Here is a 15045-nt window from a genome sequence, read left to right as displayed (position 1 = left end):
CACATATTTCACACTTGTTAATATTATTTGAGTCTAAATCAGATATTAATCCTAGCGACTGCATTTTGTTTATATACGCGATATTAACATGTCCTAATCTAGCATGCCACAAAGAAATTGACTCAACTATATAAGCAGAAGAAGATGCATTTTTATTGCTAGTATCGAAAATATTAAGCACAAATAAACCATGGTTACAATATTCATTGCCCTCAAAAATATCATTTTTGGTCAATATGACCTCATTATTTTTAAATGAAACCTTCACTCCAACTTTTCCTAATAACCCCACAGAAACCAAACTGGTTTGGATATTATGAACATGCAATACATCACTCAGTTGTCACAATCCAATTTAGGATCGTGATCGACGCTTCAGAGCAAGTGCTCCCAAATAAGCCTTATCGGTATTTTATAGAAAAACGGACAGAGTTTTCCCAATTTTTGAACTATTCAAAAAAATTTCTGTCTCATGAACAAGTAACACCCAACCAATATTCACCTAAATCAATCAAAAACTTCATCAACTAACCACAAACAATTCTCCACCACTATTAATCAACTATTTGCAGCACAATAATATTAAATCCATCTCTAAAATATGATAAGAAAGTATAATACTAGTCACATGTCTAAATAATGAACCAATACTCACGATACTAATGAAAATGACCAACGGAGCGACTCTAAGAGTTTTACAGAAAATGCCTGTAACAAATAAATAAAAAATTTGCCCACGTGAATAAATGTGGGGCTCACCAAGAACTATCAAATTGTGCGCTCTAACTAACGAGATCCTGCTTGCGTCAACTGATGTCTCTGGAAAAAAAATAGCGAGAAGTGAGTCGCTAGCTCACTGAGTAATAACACTTACCCACAACCATTTTTAATTAGGGACAAGTCAGAAAATATGCTAGTATATCAAACATAAAATATCATAAGAATGCCCTTTTAAAAACAATAAACAATTTTCAGTCTCATCATGTTTTTCATGTAATATAATTCAATTGATAATTCAGTAATAAACTTGATGAACACTGTGTCATATCAAATCTTTGTGTTTGGGAGGTTTACAAGAAAAGATCATGTAATCTATATTACTGTGTGGACCCCTTCATAAAAGAAGTCAAATATAACTGTAGGTCCTTACTCGAGGGAAAACTATAACTGTATACTAGTTCTACCTTCCCACTAGCGAGGGTTTAACTGTAATCGGTAATCTGTAAATACAAGGTGCACCAGGTCTTACGAACCCGCTGTTAGCTACGGGATCCTTCAAAGTCTCCTCCCATTTATACTCTTTCTTGTAAATAGTAAATACTCGTACAAAAGCATTTTCAAAATAATAAAGGGCATATCATTCCTTATCAAATCTTGTAATTTTATTTCGGTAATAGTAATCATGTCTCAAGTAACAGTAAAACATGTCTAGTAACAATTAATACTTCAAATAACTGTAACATCTCAAGTAACGGTAAAACATATCTAGTAACGGTGAAAATATTTAGATTAATCGGTAAACATCTCAAGTAAACTGTTCGGTATTATATCAAGTAAAGGACTTGTCCCACATGCAATTTCAAAGCATCGGTAATACATTTATTTTGAAAATCATATATAAACCATGCAGGTTATGAAAACACAAATTATGGTAAGATTACTACTCACAATACTCGTATCGAAATACCAAACGCGTCACCTCGAGCACTTCGTTCGATTTCTTCCACTACCTATATTATTACATAACCAATAGACAAATCAACATTTTGAACTACCTGTAAAGCCGAATCAATCCTGTGAAGACAAGGGTATTGTTCTTATATTTGGACTAATAGTATTATATGTAGAGGACCCAAAAGAAACTGATTTGTTAGACCAAAATAGCTAACAATACCCTTGTCTTCACTTGGTGTTTCACAAGCATTCATAATTTCTACACCAAAGTGCTTGCTAATGGACTTATAGAATCTTCATTCATCCAATAGAAAATTCATAACCGTGTTATCTTGAAAATACCTTAAATTCCTTTTTCCTTGTTTCTACCCTTAGTAAAATAATAATTAGTAATAGGATAAGTATTGGGTCAAGGAAGAGAATCTCAAAGAAATTTACCAAGGAAATAGATATTTCATATTACCTTCGTTCTTCTACACAGAAGGTAACTCAAGAATGACCTTGTGGATTTCTCAAATCTACAGTCACTTTAATTGGCTTCCAGTTGTGAGAAGCTAACAGCTTCTATGTTTGCTCTTCGTCTGCCTCACCTATCTCTCTCAAAAAAAAATTCTTTCCTCATGGTGTTAGTTTGCGTCGAAGATATGTGCTTCGTTCCCAATCCCTAATTTTTCGATCATTGTGTTTGTAGAGAATATAATGTCTCTAAGTCTCTTGTTGGTTGGGTTACGATTCCTTTATCGTAAGTGTCGTTTCTTTTTTTTCTTTTAATTTGCTCATGACTAATATGCCCTCAATTAGTCTGGGGTATCTTTTATCACCTCTAGTCATAGTCTGCTTTAAGTCGCCTAAATCAGTATGAATCAAGGATAATAGTTTAGTTTCTCTATATACAGAAAAGCAAATCTTTCTAGTACTTTTAGCTTCAACACATATTTCACACTTGTTAATATTATTTGAGTCTAAATCAGATATTAATCCTAGCGACTGCATTTTTTTATATACGCGACATTAACATGTCCTAATCTAGAATGCCACAAAGAAATTGACTCAACCATATAAGCAGAAGAAGATGCATTTTTATTGCTAGTATCGAAAATATTAAGCACAAATAAACCATGGTTACAATATTCATTGCCCGTAAAAATATCATTTTTGGTCAATACGACCTCATTATTTTCAAATGAAACCTTCACTCTAACTTTTTCTAATAACCCCACAAAAACCATATTGGTTTGGATATTATGAACATGCAATACATCACTCAATGCTAGAGTTTTACCAGGTGTGAGTTTGAGAAGAATTTTTCCTTTCCCAAGAACACGAGTTGTTCTTGAGTCACCAAGATAAATAGTTTCTTCTCCTTCCTCAACTTGTGTGTAAGATAAAAATTCATTTTTGTTTGCACAAATGTGCTTAATAGCACCAGAGTCTATCACCCAATCTCTCACAGTGGCCACATTATTTATTTGGAAAATGACCACAACAACTATATTATCCGCTTTAGTCAAATTTAATTTTAACTTAGTGAGATTATCATTTATCCCAACTCTTCTCTTGCATTGAGGTGCATTTTTGTTGAAGGTTTTAATTTTAGCATTGGATATATAACCATGTCTATTTACATACATGTGTTTTGACATTAGTGTATGCCAAAGTTGCGGATGCAATAATGTATTTGCAACACCATGGATATCTGGTGAGACATCTAGAACAATAGCAGCAGAGACAATACCAAAATTGGTAGCAACATCAAAAAAATTCGTAGTAGTATTACTTGCCATAGTTTCTTAGATTGTGGGAAAATGACACCGAAAAATAACGATAATAATACTGCAATAATATTATTTGTAAGCGAAAACACACGGATTTGCTTGAGTCGTGCTAGGCACTATCCTAAAAAACTATTTCAGCAATGTGAAATGTTTTCTCAGAATTAACAAGCCTATCTCTATTTATTTATAGGATACATGAATCAACAAAATATTAATATAAAACTTTCTAATATAAAAGTATTTTTTGTCAAAGTGGATTTCTAGAGAAATTATTTTATGAATGTAGTAGTTTGTATTTGGTCAATTAATTTAAAATACCTTTTTTAGTATTAGAATATTTTTTGTCAAATCTATCCAAAAAGTAATTTTCAGTGTTAAATTATGAATAGAAACATATAAAAATTCAATTTACATGTTGTATAAATAAATGATTTACATTTTTTGAGTGATGTGCCACTTTATTATTCTAAAGATCGCGTGCAAGAAATAGGAGAAGAGACGCCGTAGAAAAAATGAAGCGAATACAGTTATATTTATATTCTTAGTAAAATTTCTATTGTCTTGAAAAAAAATAATTTTTTGCTTTTACTTCCAAATATAACCTACAAAACATATGCTTCCTCATCATAATAGAAAAATTATATTTGCTACTATTCAAAATCACTTATTTAATCCTAGAATTTTGTCCACTTACATCAACTCTTTAAAATAAATGTTCTTTTAATAAGCGTTTTTAATTTCCCTGCCAAACAATGTACAATTAGCGGGTAATTATGGTTAATCTAATAACATAAGGATCAAAAGCAAAATAAGCTAGTAATACAGGGACTAAAGATACTATTCGCCCTACTATGAAACAACGGAAGAGGGAAAAGTGAGTTGAAGTAAAGAGATAGAAGAAGGTTTAGCAGAAAAGGAACGGAAGATTCACAGAAATGGCCCCGCAAAGGACTGGTCTTAGCTGAATATTCTAACAATAATCAATCATTAACTTTTATTTTTCACCGCCAGATAAGAATTTTAAACTTAAAAAAATTGAAAAATTATGTCCATCAAGTTAAAAGATGAAATATTTTTCTAAGATGAGTTAAAACGAAACATTCCGCCAAAATCAGGCCCTTTGGGGACACGCCCAAACTTTTGAAGGAAACTTTCTTCGTTCAAAAGTTTGCTTGTGTCAACCAAGCTTTCTTGTGTCAAACATTCAAAAAATTTTAGGTACTTTCTTCGTGGTCCTTGAAAAATGAATTGGTGGGCACAAAATAGAAAGTACCTAAAATTTTTTGAATGTTTGACACAAGCAAAGCTTGGTTGTAAACTACTCCCTCCGATCCATAATAAGATCCATAATAAGGGACTAATTTAATTTTTTTATTTTAATCTAAAATAAGTATCTATTTATATAATCAATAAAAAATTTAATTTATTTTTTCAACATTACTCTTATGTACGTATCCCTAAAAATTCATTTACTCCTCACATTTGAAAAGAGAAGTAAGTGTTACTATAACTATGCTGCAATATTTAATTAATGGTAGTTTAGTTAAACTAATTATTTTTATCTAGAATTTAGTATTTTTTTAATGAATATACCAAAAGCAAATTGATTATTTATTATGGACCGGAGAGTATCCAAAAGTGAGAATTTGATCATTGAAAAGCCATATTTTTCGTCGGTTGTCCCGAAGGAGCATTAAAAAGTCATAATGGAATGCTACTCTGGCGGCTAGCCCGCAGCCTAAAAAACACATTGGTTTTGCATTATTCACCAATTTTTTTAAATATCAGACGATTTGTTTGGCTGAAAAAAGGAAATTGAACAAGAATTAGTAAAATTGGTTTTTGTAAATGCAATTTTTTCCTTACAAATTCCTTTTTTTTTTGCTAGAGATTAATTTTGATCCAAACTTAATATTTGTCCTAAGACATTTATTTGACATATATAAATTATTAAGTTAGAACTCAATAATTTCAAAGAACTAGAATCTAAAACCTATAAATTTAAAATTCTGGCTTTGCATTTGCTTCTCGATCAACTAAGTATTCTTAAATAAGCTGCTTGATATATAAAATTCCAATGACAAAATTTGTACACTCAAAAAGAATCTAATTGTTGTTTTTGATTAGCTATAAAATTTAAGCTTCCATTTTATTGCGTTACTATTACCTTTATACGCTTTAATTTTGATTTTAAGATAATACTAAAATGATAGTTCTCTTCAGCTTATTATATTTGCCTAGTGTGGCTCTTCAGCTTAGTATTATTTGCCTTTTCACGCCTTCAATATTTGAAGTCAAAGCCTACCTCGGTTGAATATTATTTTCTCTTCCTTTTTTAGCAAACAAAATAAAAATAAAGAACCTTTCGCCAACCATACAGCACTCCACTTTTCTAGCAGCAGAGTTCTTTTTCCATCCACTTCCCACCTTGGGATCTATTTCCTCTCTCTATTTCTCCCTAGGTAAAAGGTAACCCTCCCTTTTCTTAATCTTCATTTCCAGAATCTGTTATTCAATGATTTTATCAGTGATTTAATCTGCTTTCACGATCTTATTTGAATTCATTGGTGATTAATTTTCGACCTTTGGCTGATTTTTATGGAACAATTCCTCTTCTATGTCCTCGTTTTGGAAATGCAAGTGTGTGTCGAATTTTCACGCGATATTTTTTGAAAATTGACGATTTTGTTTCGTTTTACTCTTTTTTTTTGGGTGATAAATAATTAGGAATTGTGGTCATAATATGGCTTTTTTATAGCACTAATTAAACTTTATTTGCAGTTAATTTGTTGATTTTTGCGAGCCATGGTGTTCTATCGCGGCGTTTCTCTGCTGTCAAAGCTGCGTTCTCGAGCGGTAAGTTCAGTTAATGATTTTAATTTACCTTTTTAATTCCTTTTGCTGAAGTGCGTATATTCCTGACTTAACATCCAATTAATTATTGAATTATAGGTCCAACAGACAAATCTTAGCAACTCTGTGCGCTGGCTTCAAGTCCAAACCTCTTCTGGTCTTGTAAGTTCTAACGTCTCTCTGTCAATATATGCATCTCCTTGTATACACATATTTCTCCGTGATTAATAAGCTTGTGGATCAACCAATCATTTGCCTGCACTTCAATCCGTGGCTAGCTGGCATCGGCTATATAAAAGTTCTCATAATTAAATAAAACATAACCAATCATTGTTGTGTTGGGGCATCTTCATATCCAAAAGACATTATTAGTTGACATTTGTATGAATATATGATGTACATACTTGGAATTGAGGACATTGAGAGGGAACCAGAGAAAATTAAGTAGAATACTTATCACTTGTAATAAGAGATGGTGGGAGAATGGTTTGGGAAAAACTGAGATTGCCATTTTAGGTGATGCCTTATGGTAAATATTGAGCTGTCTATTGCAGGTGCATCATCTTTCATTTCCTTTTCCTTTCTGTTCTTGATGTTAAATTACGTACACAATGTATTTTAAGAATTAGTGTCATAATATCTGAGGAAATATATCGATCATTTAATCTGAGGAAATATATCATAAGTTAACTAACTGCTTTTTCCCTTTTGTTTTAAAATTTCTGGATTTTGATGACCATTACCTCAGGATGAGAAGCTGGTTTGAGTTTGTGATAGTGTTTTTAAATTTATTTCCCTCCTTTCCATTTAAGCACATGGGCTTCTAGCTTATATAACATCCTTTATGGAAATAGAGATTTTGCAATGAAGACACTGCAGAAACACTATGAAGGCGTTAGGATCTGATATATTGTGAACAAATTGACTACCAAGATAATGAAATTACTGGTTCTTCTTAGTGTTTGGAGTGAATGGCCTGCTTGGGTCAAGTTAGTCTGCCACTTGAGTAGTTGTGTAAGCAAATTAATTTAGAAGTTGCATTTGATGTAATAAGCTAAATTATATGTTTGGCCAACTACTTTTCTTCGAACTCTTGAAGGCGACGGCTCATGAGTGGTTATAAATTGTAATGTAGTTATAGGCCCTCCAAGTGTAGCAATTTTTTTGTCTCGGAACTTTGGAAGTCACCTGATATTATTGTTGCAAATTGACTAGTCCACTAAAGCTTATATCTCTATGTGCATTACTGTTACTATATATTGTGCTATCAGATTGCTAGTATTTATTGTTATGCCACAGAGGAGAAATAGACGAGAAGGAGAGTCATTAGTGTTTAAAACCTGGGCTAATAGCCATTGTATGGTTGATTGCTTACCTTCTTTCTTTCCGACTTTGATTTGTAATGTCCAGTAAATTTCCGCCTGAACCTCTGCTGCCATTGTTTGCTATTTTGTCTTTCCACGCTAGAGGACAAATTAATGAGGCAGAAGAGTATATAAATTCTATCTAATTAGAAGTACTGTGGTGAACTTGAAATGATAAATGCAAAATGTTTTACCCTTCATCTTTTAATTACTTCTTCTCGCACTTGGTTCTTAATGTCTGCATAATGGTCATATTAATAAATTTATTTGACATAGGATCTGCGTTCTGAGCTGCAAGAATTGATTCCAGAACAACAGGTATATCTAGATTCATTTTCTTTTAGTTACCTTTGATTGCAGAGTTTAAGTTTCATATATACTGAGGCACTATTTACTTCACATTTTCTTTATGAAATTAATTTATTGGTTATGTTTTTTCTCAATTATACGGGACAATGTTTTCTCTATAACATGGTTCTTTCTCCCTTTGACCAATGAAAATTACTTTACATAGAGAAAAAGAAGAGGTCATGTTTGTATGCACTAACAGGGGCTTTCATAAAGTTGTGAGGTCTATCATGTGATATATGTATATGATATATCCATGTTTATGATTTCCTGATTCTCTAATTCTTGTAATTATGTTCGTTTTCATTACAGGATCGCCTAAAGAAGCTCAAGTCAGAGCATGGAAAGGTTCAATTGGGAAACATCACAGTTGATATGGTAAATAGCTGTTTAAGTTAATTATAAGTTTGGAATAAAATGAATGATATAAGTCTGAATTGACATTTGTTGTTCAATTTGATAGGTTCTTGGTGGAATGAGAGGAATGACAGGATTACTGTGGGAAACCTCATTACTTGACCCCGATGAGGTTACATTCTACCTAATATTTATCCGATGGTGAATGCAAGTAAATCGCAAAAACATATTGATTTCGGTTGATTGCTTCTGCCCCACTCATTACCTTTGCTCTATTCTCTCAGGGAATTCGCTTTCGGGGCTTGTCTATACCTGAATGCCAAAAGGTATTACCTGCAGCAAAGCCTGGGGGAGAGCCCTTGCCTGAAGGTCTTCTCTGGCTTCTTTTAACAGGAAAGGTGAGCTCTTAAGTGCTTAATTTATCATATCACCAGTGGAATTTGAAATAGAATTCACTATAATTGCTTCAATATGGCTATTATTGTCACTGAGTTCGAGTATGAATTAGTAAGGGCAGTTCAAAGATTCTCTGTTGAAGGGCTCTTAAGCCCTGGGTTTGGATTAGATGCCCTTTTTCTGCAGGTAGTTAGATTTCTTTTCTCATTTATACCAATCCGGACCTTCTCTAAGCATAGGATACTGCAAGTAGTGTGCACAACTGAATGTGATTCGTCCTAGAGAAATTGTTATTGGTGGCCTTGAGGTGGTTATAAATGCTTGGATTTTCTATAAAAATGCTTAGATTTCAAGACTATAATTATTTCTTTTTCTTACTCTTGTGAAGGTGCCATCAAAAGAGCAAGTGGATTCATTGTCTCAGGAATTGCGAAGTCGTGCTACTGTCCCCGGTACTTTAGCTTGTCTATTGTATTTTTCCTGTTCATCCCTTTATTGAATGCTGTTGCTGTTAGTTTGTGAGCTTCTACGATAGAGTTATAAATCCTTAAATTTGAACCTTTTTATTATCAATCAGTTGCATAATATTCATTCATCAGCACCACTTGATGTTTTTGTTTTTCTGAAGTTGTATCAGTAACTTTATTGCTGCAGATCATGTATACAAAACTATTGATGCCTTACCAGTCACAGCTCACCCAATGACTCAGTTTACTACTGGAGTCATGGCTCTTCAGGTGAAATTTGAACCATTTTATTCTCTTTGTTTCCGCTTTTAGTAATTTCCTAATTATCATGTATGCACGTAGATCCTTTGATTTGAGTCTGACGTTGCTGATACCAATTATTTCGTTGCTTGTCCGTAATTTGGTGATATCATGCATGTGCACTGATCCTGATTTAATTTGAGCTTGACGTTGTTGATCTTCAGAACAGACTATTTGGGTGCTTCTCAGCCAAATACTGTGATATAGGGAGTGTGAAGTTGGTTAACCTCCTCTTCAAATATTTGGAAGAAAAACTTTAACTTGATGCCTGCGCCGATTGGTTCTGTGAACTTGGAATCCGTAAAGACTCTTCATCTGTTCTTAGGTTCTCGCTAACTTGTCGTGTAATCAAGGACAGCTTGTCCTTTCTTCCTTTGGTATTCTTCCACCTGTGAAGAGCGAAGAATTTATCTTTTTTCTACTTTATGTTTAGTGTATAAAAGATATGTAGCATCATGAAGCAGCTCTGAGTCGTGGAAATTCGTATTCTACTGTTCTTATTGTTTGTGGATCTTTGAATACCTTGGAATTAAAAGATGAAAGAAGGAACCTCATCTGTGATTAACTCGTGAAATTGGTGGTTTCATTTGTTGCAGTCTTATTAGGAGATTTCAACCCTCATTTCTGTTCTCTCTGCAGGTTCAAAGTGAATTTCAGAAGGCATATGAGAAAGGGATTCACAAATCAAAGTGAGCCTTGTCAAAGCCATCTCTTGAATCTGGTTATTCGTTTTCCATGAAAACACTAACACTATTGTATCTTTAGGTTATGGGAACCGACATATGAGGATTCCATGAGTTTGATTGCTCAAGTTCCACTTGTTGCTGCTTATGTTTATCGCAGGTCAGATTATTGTATGGCAACCAGTTTTCATTTTTCTATTCTCTTTTGTCCCTCATTTGTGTTGCACTTAGAAGGAGATGACTTTCTAATCTGTTTTCTCTCAGCTTAATAGCTCTTGGTTCTGAGGTTTTAATGTTTACACGAAAAGTTAGCCCGTGAAATTATGTGCAAACTGACCCTTTGTTTACACTGTGAAGGATGTACAAGAACGGCAACACTATACCTAAGGATGACTCACTGGATTATGGTGCAAATTTTGCTCACATGCTTGGTTTCAGTAGCTCTGACATGCATGAGCTTATGAAGCTCTATGTCACGATACACAGGTTAATTTGATATCTGGATTATGATAACTACTTTATGATGCTTGCATAAGAGTATTTAAAGTCTATCCTGGGAATCAGGATTTCTGGTTGCGTCTATGTCTATGTATCAGTTGGCACTGATTTCATTTGTGTTGCAGTGATCATGAAGGTGGTAACGTCAGTGCTCACACAGGTCACTTGGTGCGTACTTCATTCCGTGTTTATGGACAAACTAACTGTTTACTAGTGGTTTAAGTCTTGATATGGGATTTTTTGTCAAATGGGATTATACATATACAATATGTTAAGCCTCGTTACGAAGCAATGAAGTTTCATAAGTCAGCATTCTTTTTATCAACTTTTTCAGTAGCACTAATTGCACTTAAATTCAGGTTGCTAGTGCTTTGTCAGACCCTTACCTCTCCTTCGCTGCTGCTTTGAATGGTTTAGCTGGACCACTTCATGGTTTAGCCAATCAGGTGCTTTGTCTGCTTTATAACTGTTGTTTCTTTCAATACTGCTGTGAATGCACACTAGGTTTTTCTCTGGCTGAAATTTGCTATGGCTATTGCCATACGCGTATCTAATAATTATCCCCATTGCCCAACAAAATGAAGTGGGGTGTGGTTTAACAACAGCAACTACTACTACTACTACTACTACGCCTCAGTTCCAAACAAAGTTGGGGCAGCGATATGAATCCTCACTTCTTTCTTTAAGCTCAAACTCATATCATCATCATTGCCAAAATAGAATAATAGTAGTGAAAATACAACAACAACAACAACAACAACGACCCAGTGTAATCCCACAAGTGGGGTCTGGGGAGGGTAATATGTACGCAGACCTTACCCCTACCCCGAAGGGTAGAGAGACTGTTTCCAGGAGACCCTCGGCTCAAAAAAGCAATAGGAGATGATATATTAGTACCATAAAAATATGTGATAAAAATAACCACAATATACAAGAGACATGAAATATGAAATACGAAATACGAAATACGAAATACGAAATACAAAATACGAAATACGAAATAGATGGCTGGTATAGTACAACTAGAAGGTAGAAGGTAGAAGGTAAAGCCCTGCATCAATAGACGACCAATGACATAGTAGTGAAAATAAGTTTTATATATACATATATATATATTATAGTAATAATAATTAGAAAAATAGTAATATTTAAAGCTTATTCCTAACTAGTAAGTGGTGTGTGGTTTAAGATGGAAAAATATGACGTTAAATTCCAATGAGGAGGAAAACAAAGATTCTAGTTACTAGATGAACAAGCTCTTTTCTCTAACTGATATTCTTCATAACTGGCATGCAATGGTTGGAGCTACACTGTATGTCTCTATTTATATTTTTCAAACTATAATATTAACAGAAAAGCCAAAATAGACTCTATAATTGATGGACTGGTCTCTGGTTATCTGGCCAGCTGTTCAGTAAATTTCTTCACTCCTCCAAATAAATTCCAACTGTTCATCATATTGTCCCATATTTAATAAGTATGCTTTATTATCCCCTCCCATTTAAAGACTGTTTTTTAACTATGTTACTCAATCACTTAAAATTTCACTATCTCCAGATGGTATGCCTTTTTGTCTAGTTCTATTAAATTCAGAGAATTCCAGTAAGCAGCGGTTTGCTTAGCTATGTTTTTATAGTGTGTGTGATTTATTTTACCTGCATTCTGCATCTGTTGGATGATTACAATCTTGACCCAGCTGCCACTTTCTGCTTTGCCATCAGGAAGTTTTGCTATGGATCAAATCTGTTGTAGAGGAGTGTGGGGAGAACATTTCCAAAGAGCAGTTGAATGACTACGTCTGGAAAACATTGAAAAGTGGCAAGGTAGTATATGAACCTCTCTGCATGATACTACTACAGACTGAGCTAGTTTTATTTTTCAACTCACTGATTGGAGCTCGCCTTAGATGAAAAGTTTGACCGCCTTCACATGTTATTGAGGTTCAAAAAAGTTAATTCTCCCTTCAGCATATTTTTTTATGTCATACAGTATTCGAAAATATCAAAATGTTTATCATATTCTATTTGTCTCATTGACTGCTCTTCTAATCATGGTTACTGAACTTTACTTCTCAAACGAGATTTCGTAGTTGGCCTTGTCCCAAACAAAACTTTCCTTTTAGCTTTTATTCATCGGATCTTTAATGTGTTCAGCTTTCAAAAGGTGTTCTCTCTCTCTCTCTCTCTCTCTATATATATATATATATATATATATATATATATATATATATATATATATATATATACACACACACACACACACACACACACACACACGTGTGTGGGGGGGGGTGCGCTCTCTCTCTCTTTCTCCCTTGTTTTATTGAAAGGGTTGGGATGTTGGTTAGGTAGATGACGGCAAACTTTATAGTCCTGAACTCATATTGTTGAGTTTGACATGCTCTATCATTCTCAAATTGCAGGTTGTCCCTGGTTTCGGACATGGAGTTCTGCGCAAGACTGATCCAAGATACACATGCCAGAGAGAGTTCGCTTTGAAGCATTTGCCTGAAGATCCACTGTTTCAACTGGTTAGTACTTAGAAACCTGAAGCTGTAAATTAATGAATTGCTCTTCAATTCAATGTGTTTGATCTTCCCATTGTGTTCTTTTGGCTTTCATTCTTGCAGGTTGCAAAACTCTACGAAGTTGTTCCTCCAATTCTTACAGAACTTGGCAAAGTAAATCTTTCATCTACATTGTTACTGAAATTGCTTCAGCCTTTAATTGTAGTTTAGCATGATTGGTTGTACACTGCTTTTTCTTTGTTTTTTTTTTGGTTCGGGGAAGGAAGAGCATTCAAGTTTTGATAATAACCCAAAAGCACCAGTAAGGTGATTGACGTAAAATTTTGGAAGAACTTAAATATGGACTAATATTTTGGAGGAATTTAAATATTTAGGTTGTTAGGTAATGATAACTTCTTTCGCGTGTCTGAAAATGGGATTGAGTGAGGTAGCAGTATCTTTATCCATTGTATGTAAGAATTTCCCTTTATCTCACTAGTCATTGTTTCACTCAGAAGCTTTGTATCTTTTATCAGATTTTTCCTCTGCCTTCCTGTTTCATATGAAACTTCAATAAAATCACGTAATCAGATTTGTCATTTCATGTGTCTTAACCATAGGCAGAATGCTTTTGTTTATTGACTGGATTCTTTTGCAGGTTAAAAACCCTTGGCCAAATGTTGATGCCCACAGTGGTGTGTTGTTGAACTATTATGGTTTAACTGAAGCAAGGTATTACAGATTCATATTGCTCACATAATTGAGTGGTTGTAAATGGCTCTGGATACTGATGTCTTATTCCTTTCATTTTTTGTACAGATATTATACGGTCCTCTTTGGTGTATCAAGAGCTCTTGGCATTTGCTCTCAGGTACTTTCTACGGCAGTTACTTTTTTTTTTTGGGGGTGCCTTCTCTAGTCCTCCGTTGACTTCCCTTGAAATTTTACTGATACTTCTTTTTGATCTTTACAGCTAATTTGGGACCGAGCTCTTGGATTGCCACTAGAGAGGCCAAAGAGTGTCACAATGGAGTGGCTTGAGAACCATTGCAAGAAAGCATGATTTGTTTGAAATCTCTGCGAGCATAAAAGCACAATGTAAAATCTTTATGAATAATTGCTTGAGAAAGCAGTTTTTTCTTGGAGCCAAGGTAGGTCGCATTAGGAGTGTTCATCGATTGGCTTAGTACGGTTTTGAAAGATTTTGGTTGTGTATTTTCAGTTTCGGTTTTAAAAATGTTATACCAATACCTTATCGATATAAATTCAATATGATTCGATTTTTTACTTTTGTTTGATTTTTGCGATTCCATAACTTTGGTATTACTCTTTCCCAATTGTGGTTCTTTTGTCAAAATTATAGACCAGGTATTTAATCAAGACTAGTCTTAGGGTATGCGTTTTGCAAATGTTTCCTATATCAATAAATATACCTTCTTAAAATATTAAAATAAGCAACATTAAACAAAGTGAATGAAATACAAAATAAAAAATGAGTTCCTAAAATTGATAGAATGTTAATTTCACTTTAGCTAGTTCAACAAAAGAAGAAATTATGCATTATAAAAGATCTTAAAATTATGTGAAATATTTTATAAAAATTGCTATTATTTTTGTATCTAATATCGAAAATAAAAAGGTAATACAAAAATACTTACCACAATTCATTAAAGATTCGGCAACTAACACAAATTTCGAAATATAATCTCTTGGTTTTCTTTAGATTGGGGAATGACATGTTTGCCTTATGGCTCTTAAAAAATGGTACACGTGGCTAAAGTCTAAGAACGATTAATATTAAATTAATATTTTACAACAAATAAC

The 15045-nt window shown here is 33.8% G+C and overlaps 1 protein-coding gene and 1 long non-coding RNA gene across 3 annotated transcripts; one reads left to right on the top strand and one right to left on the bottom strand.

The window, feature by feature from the left end:
• Window positions 1-580: 580 nt before the first annotated feature.
• LOC107779258 (uncharacterized) lies at window positions 581-2407 on the bottom strand. Its single transcript, XR_001646573.2, has 3 exons — window positions 2138-2407; window positions 1669-1730; window positions 581-819 (listed from the first exon to the last, which is right to left on the bottom strand). It is a non-coding gene; the product is annotated as an uncharacterized LOC107779258 (long non-coding RNA).
• Window positions 2408-5778: 3371 nt separating this feature from the next.
• LOC107779254 (citrate synthase, mitochondrial-like) lies at window positions 5779-14519 on the top strand. Of its 2 annotated transcripts, NM_001325278.1 has the most exon segments (22): window positions 5877-5918; window positions 6231-6305; window positions 6402-6464; window positions 7943-7984; window positions 8327-8392; window positions 8478-8543; window positions 8656-8769; window positions 9156-9219; window positions 9422-9504; window positions 10174-10223; window positions 10300-10377; window positions 10575-10703; window positions 10841-10883; window positions 11075-11161; window positions 12437-12538; window positions 13138-13245; window positions 13345-13364; window positions 13366-13395; window positions 13880-13885; window positions 13888-13953; window positions 14041-14092; window positions 14195-14519. In NM_001325278.1, coding segments are annotated over 21 exon segments (1410 nt in total). In that variant the 5' UTR covers window positions 5877-5918; window positions 6231-6254; the 3' UTR covers window positions 14285-14519.
• The last annotated feature ends 526 nt before the right edge of the window (window positions 14520-15045 follow it).

The sequence above is a fragment of the Nicotiana tabacum genome, chromosome 7 (genome assembly GCF_000715075.1).
Source record: "Nicotiana tabacum cultivar K326 chromosome 7, ASM71507v2, whole genome shotgun sequence".
Lineage (NCBI taxonomy): Eukaryota > Viridiplantae > Streptophyta > Magnoliopsida > Solanales > Solanaceae > Nicotiana > Nicotiana tabacum.
The sequence above is the reverse complement of the archived record's forward strand: the minus strand, read 5'-3'. Positions and strand labels throughout refer to the sequence as shown.

What these genes read in the sequence shown, in the direction of transcription:
- LOC107779254 (XM_075256734.1), top strand. Translation starts at nt 6,255, where the DNA reads ATGGTGTTCTATCGCGGCGTTTCTCTGCTGTCAAAGCTGCGTTCTCGA. An exon ending in CATTACTTGACCCCGATGAG is followed by an intron (nt 8,544 to 8,655) that starts GTTACATTCTAC and finishes CTATTCTCTCAG; the next exon opens with GGAATTCGCTTTCGGGGCTT. An exon ending in AAACATTGAAAAGTGGCAAG is followed by an intron (nt 12,539 to 13,137) that starts GTAGTATATGAA and finishes CTCAAATTGCAG; the next exon opens with GTTGTCCCTGGTTTCGGACA.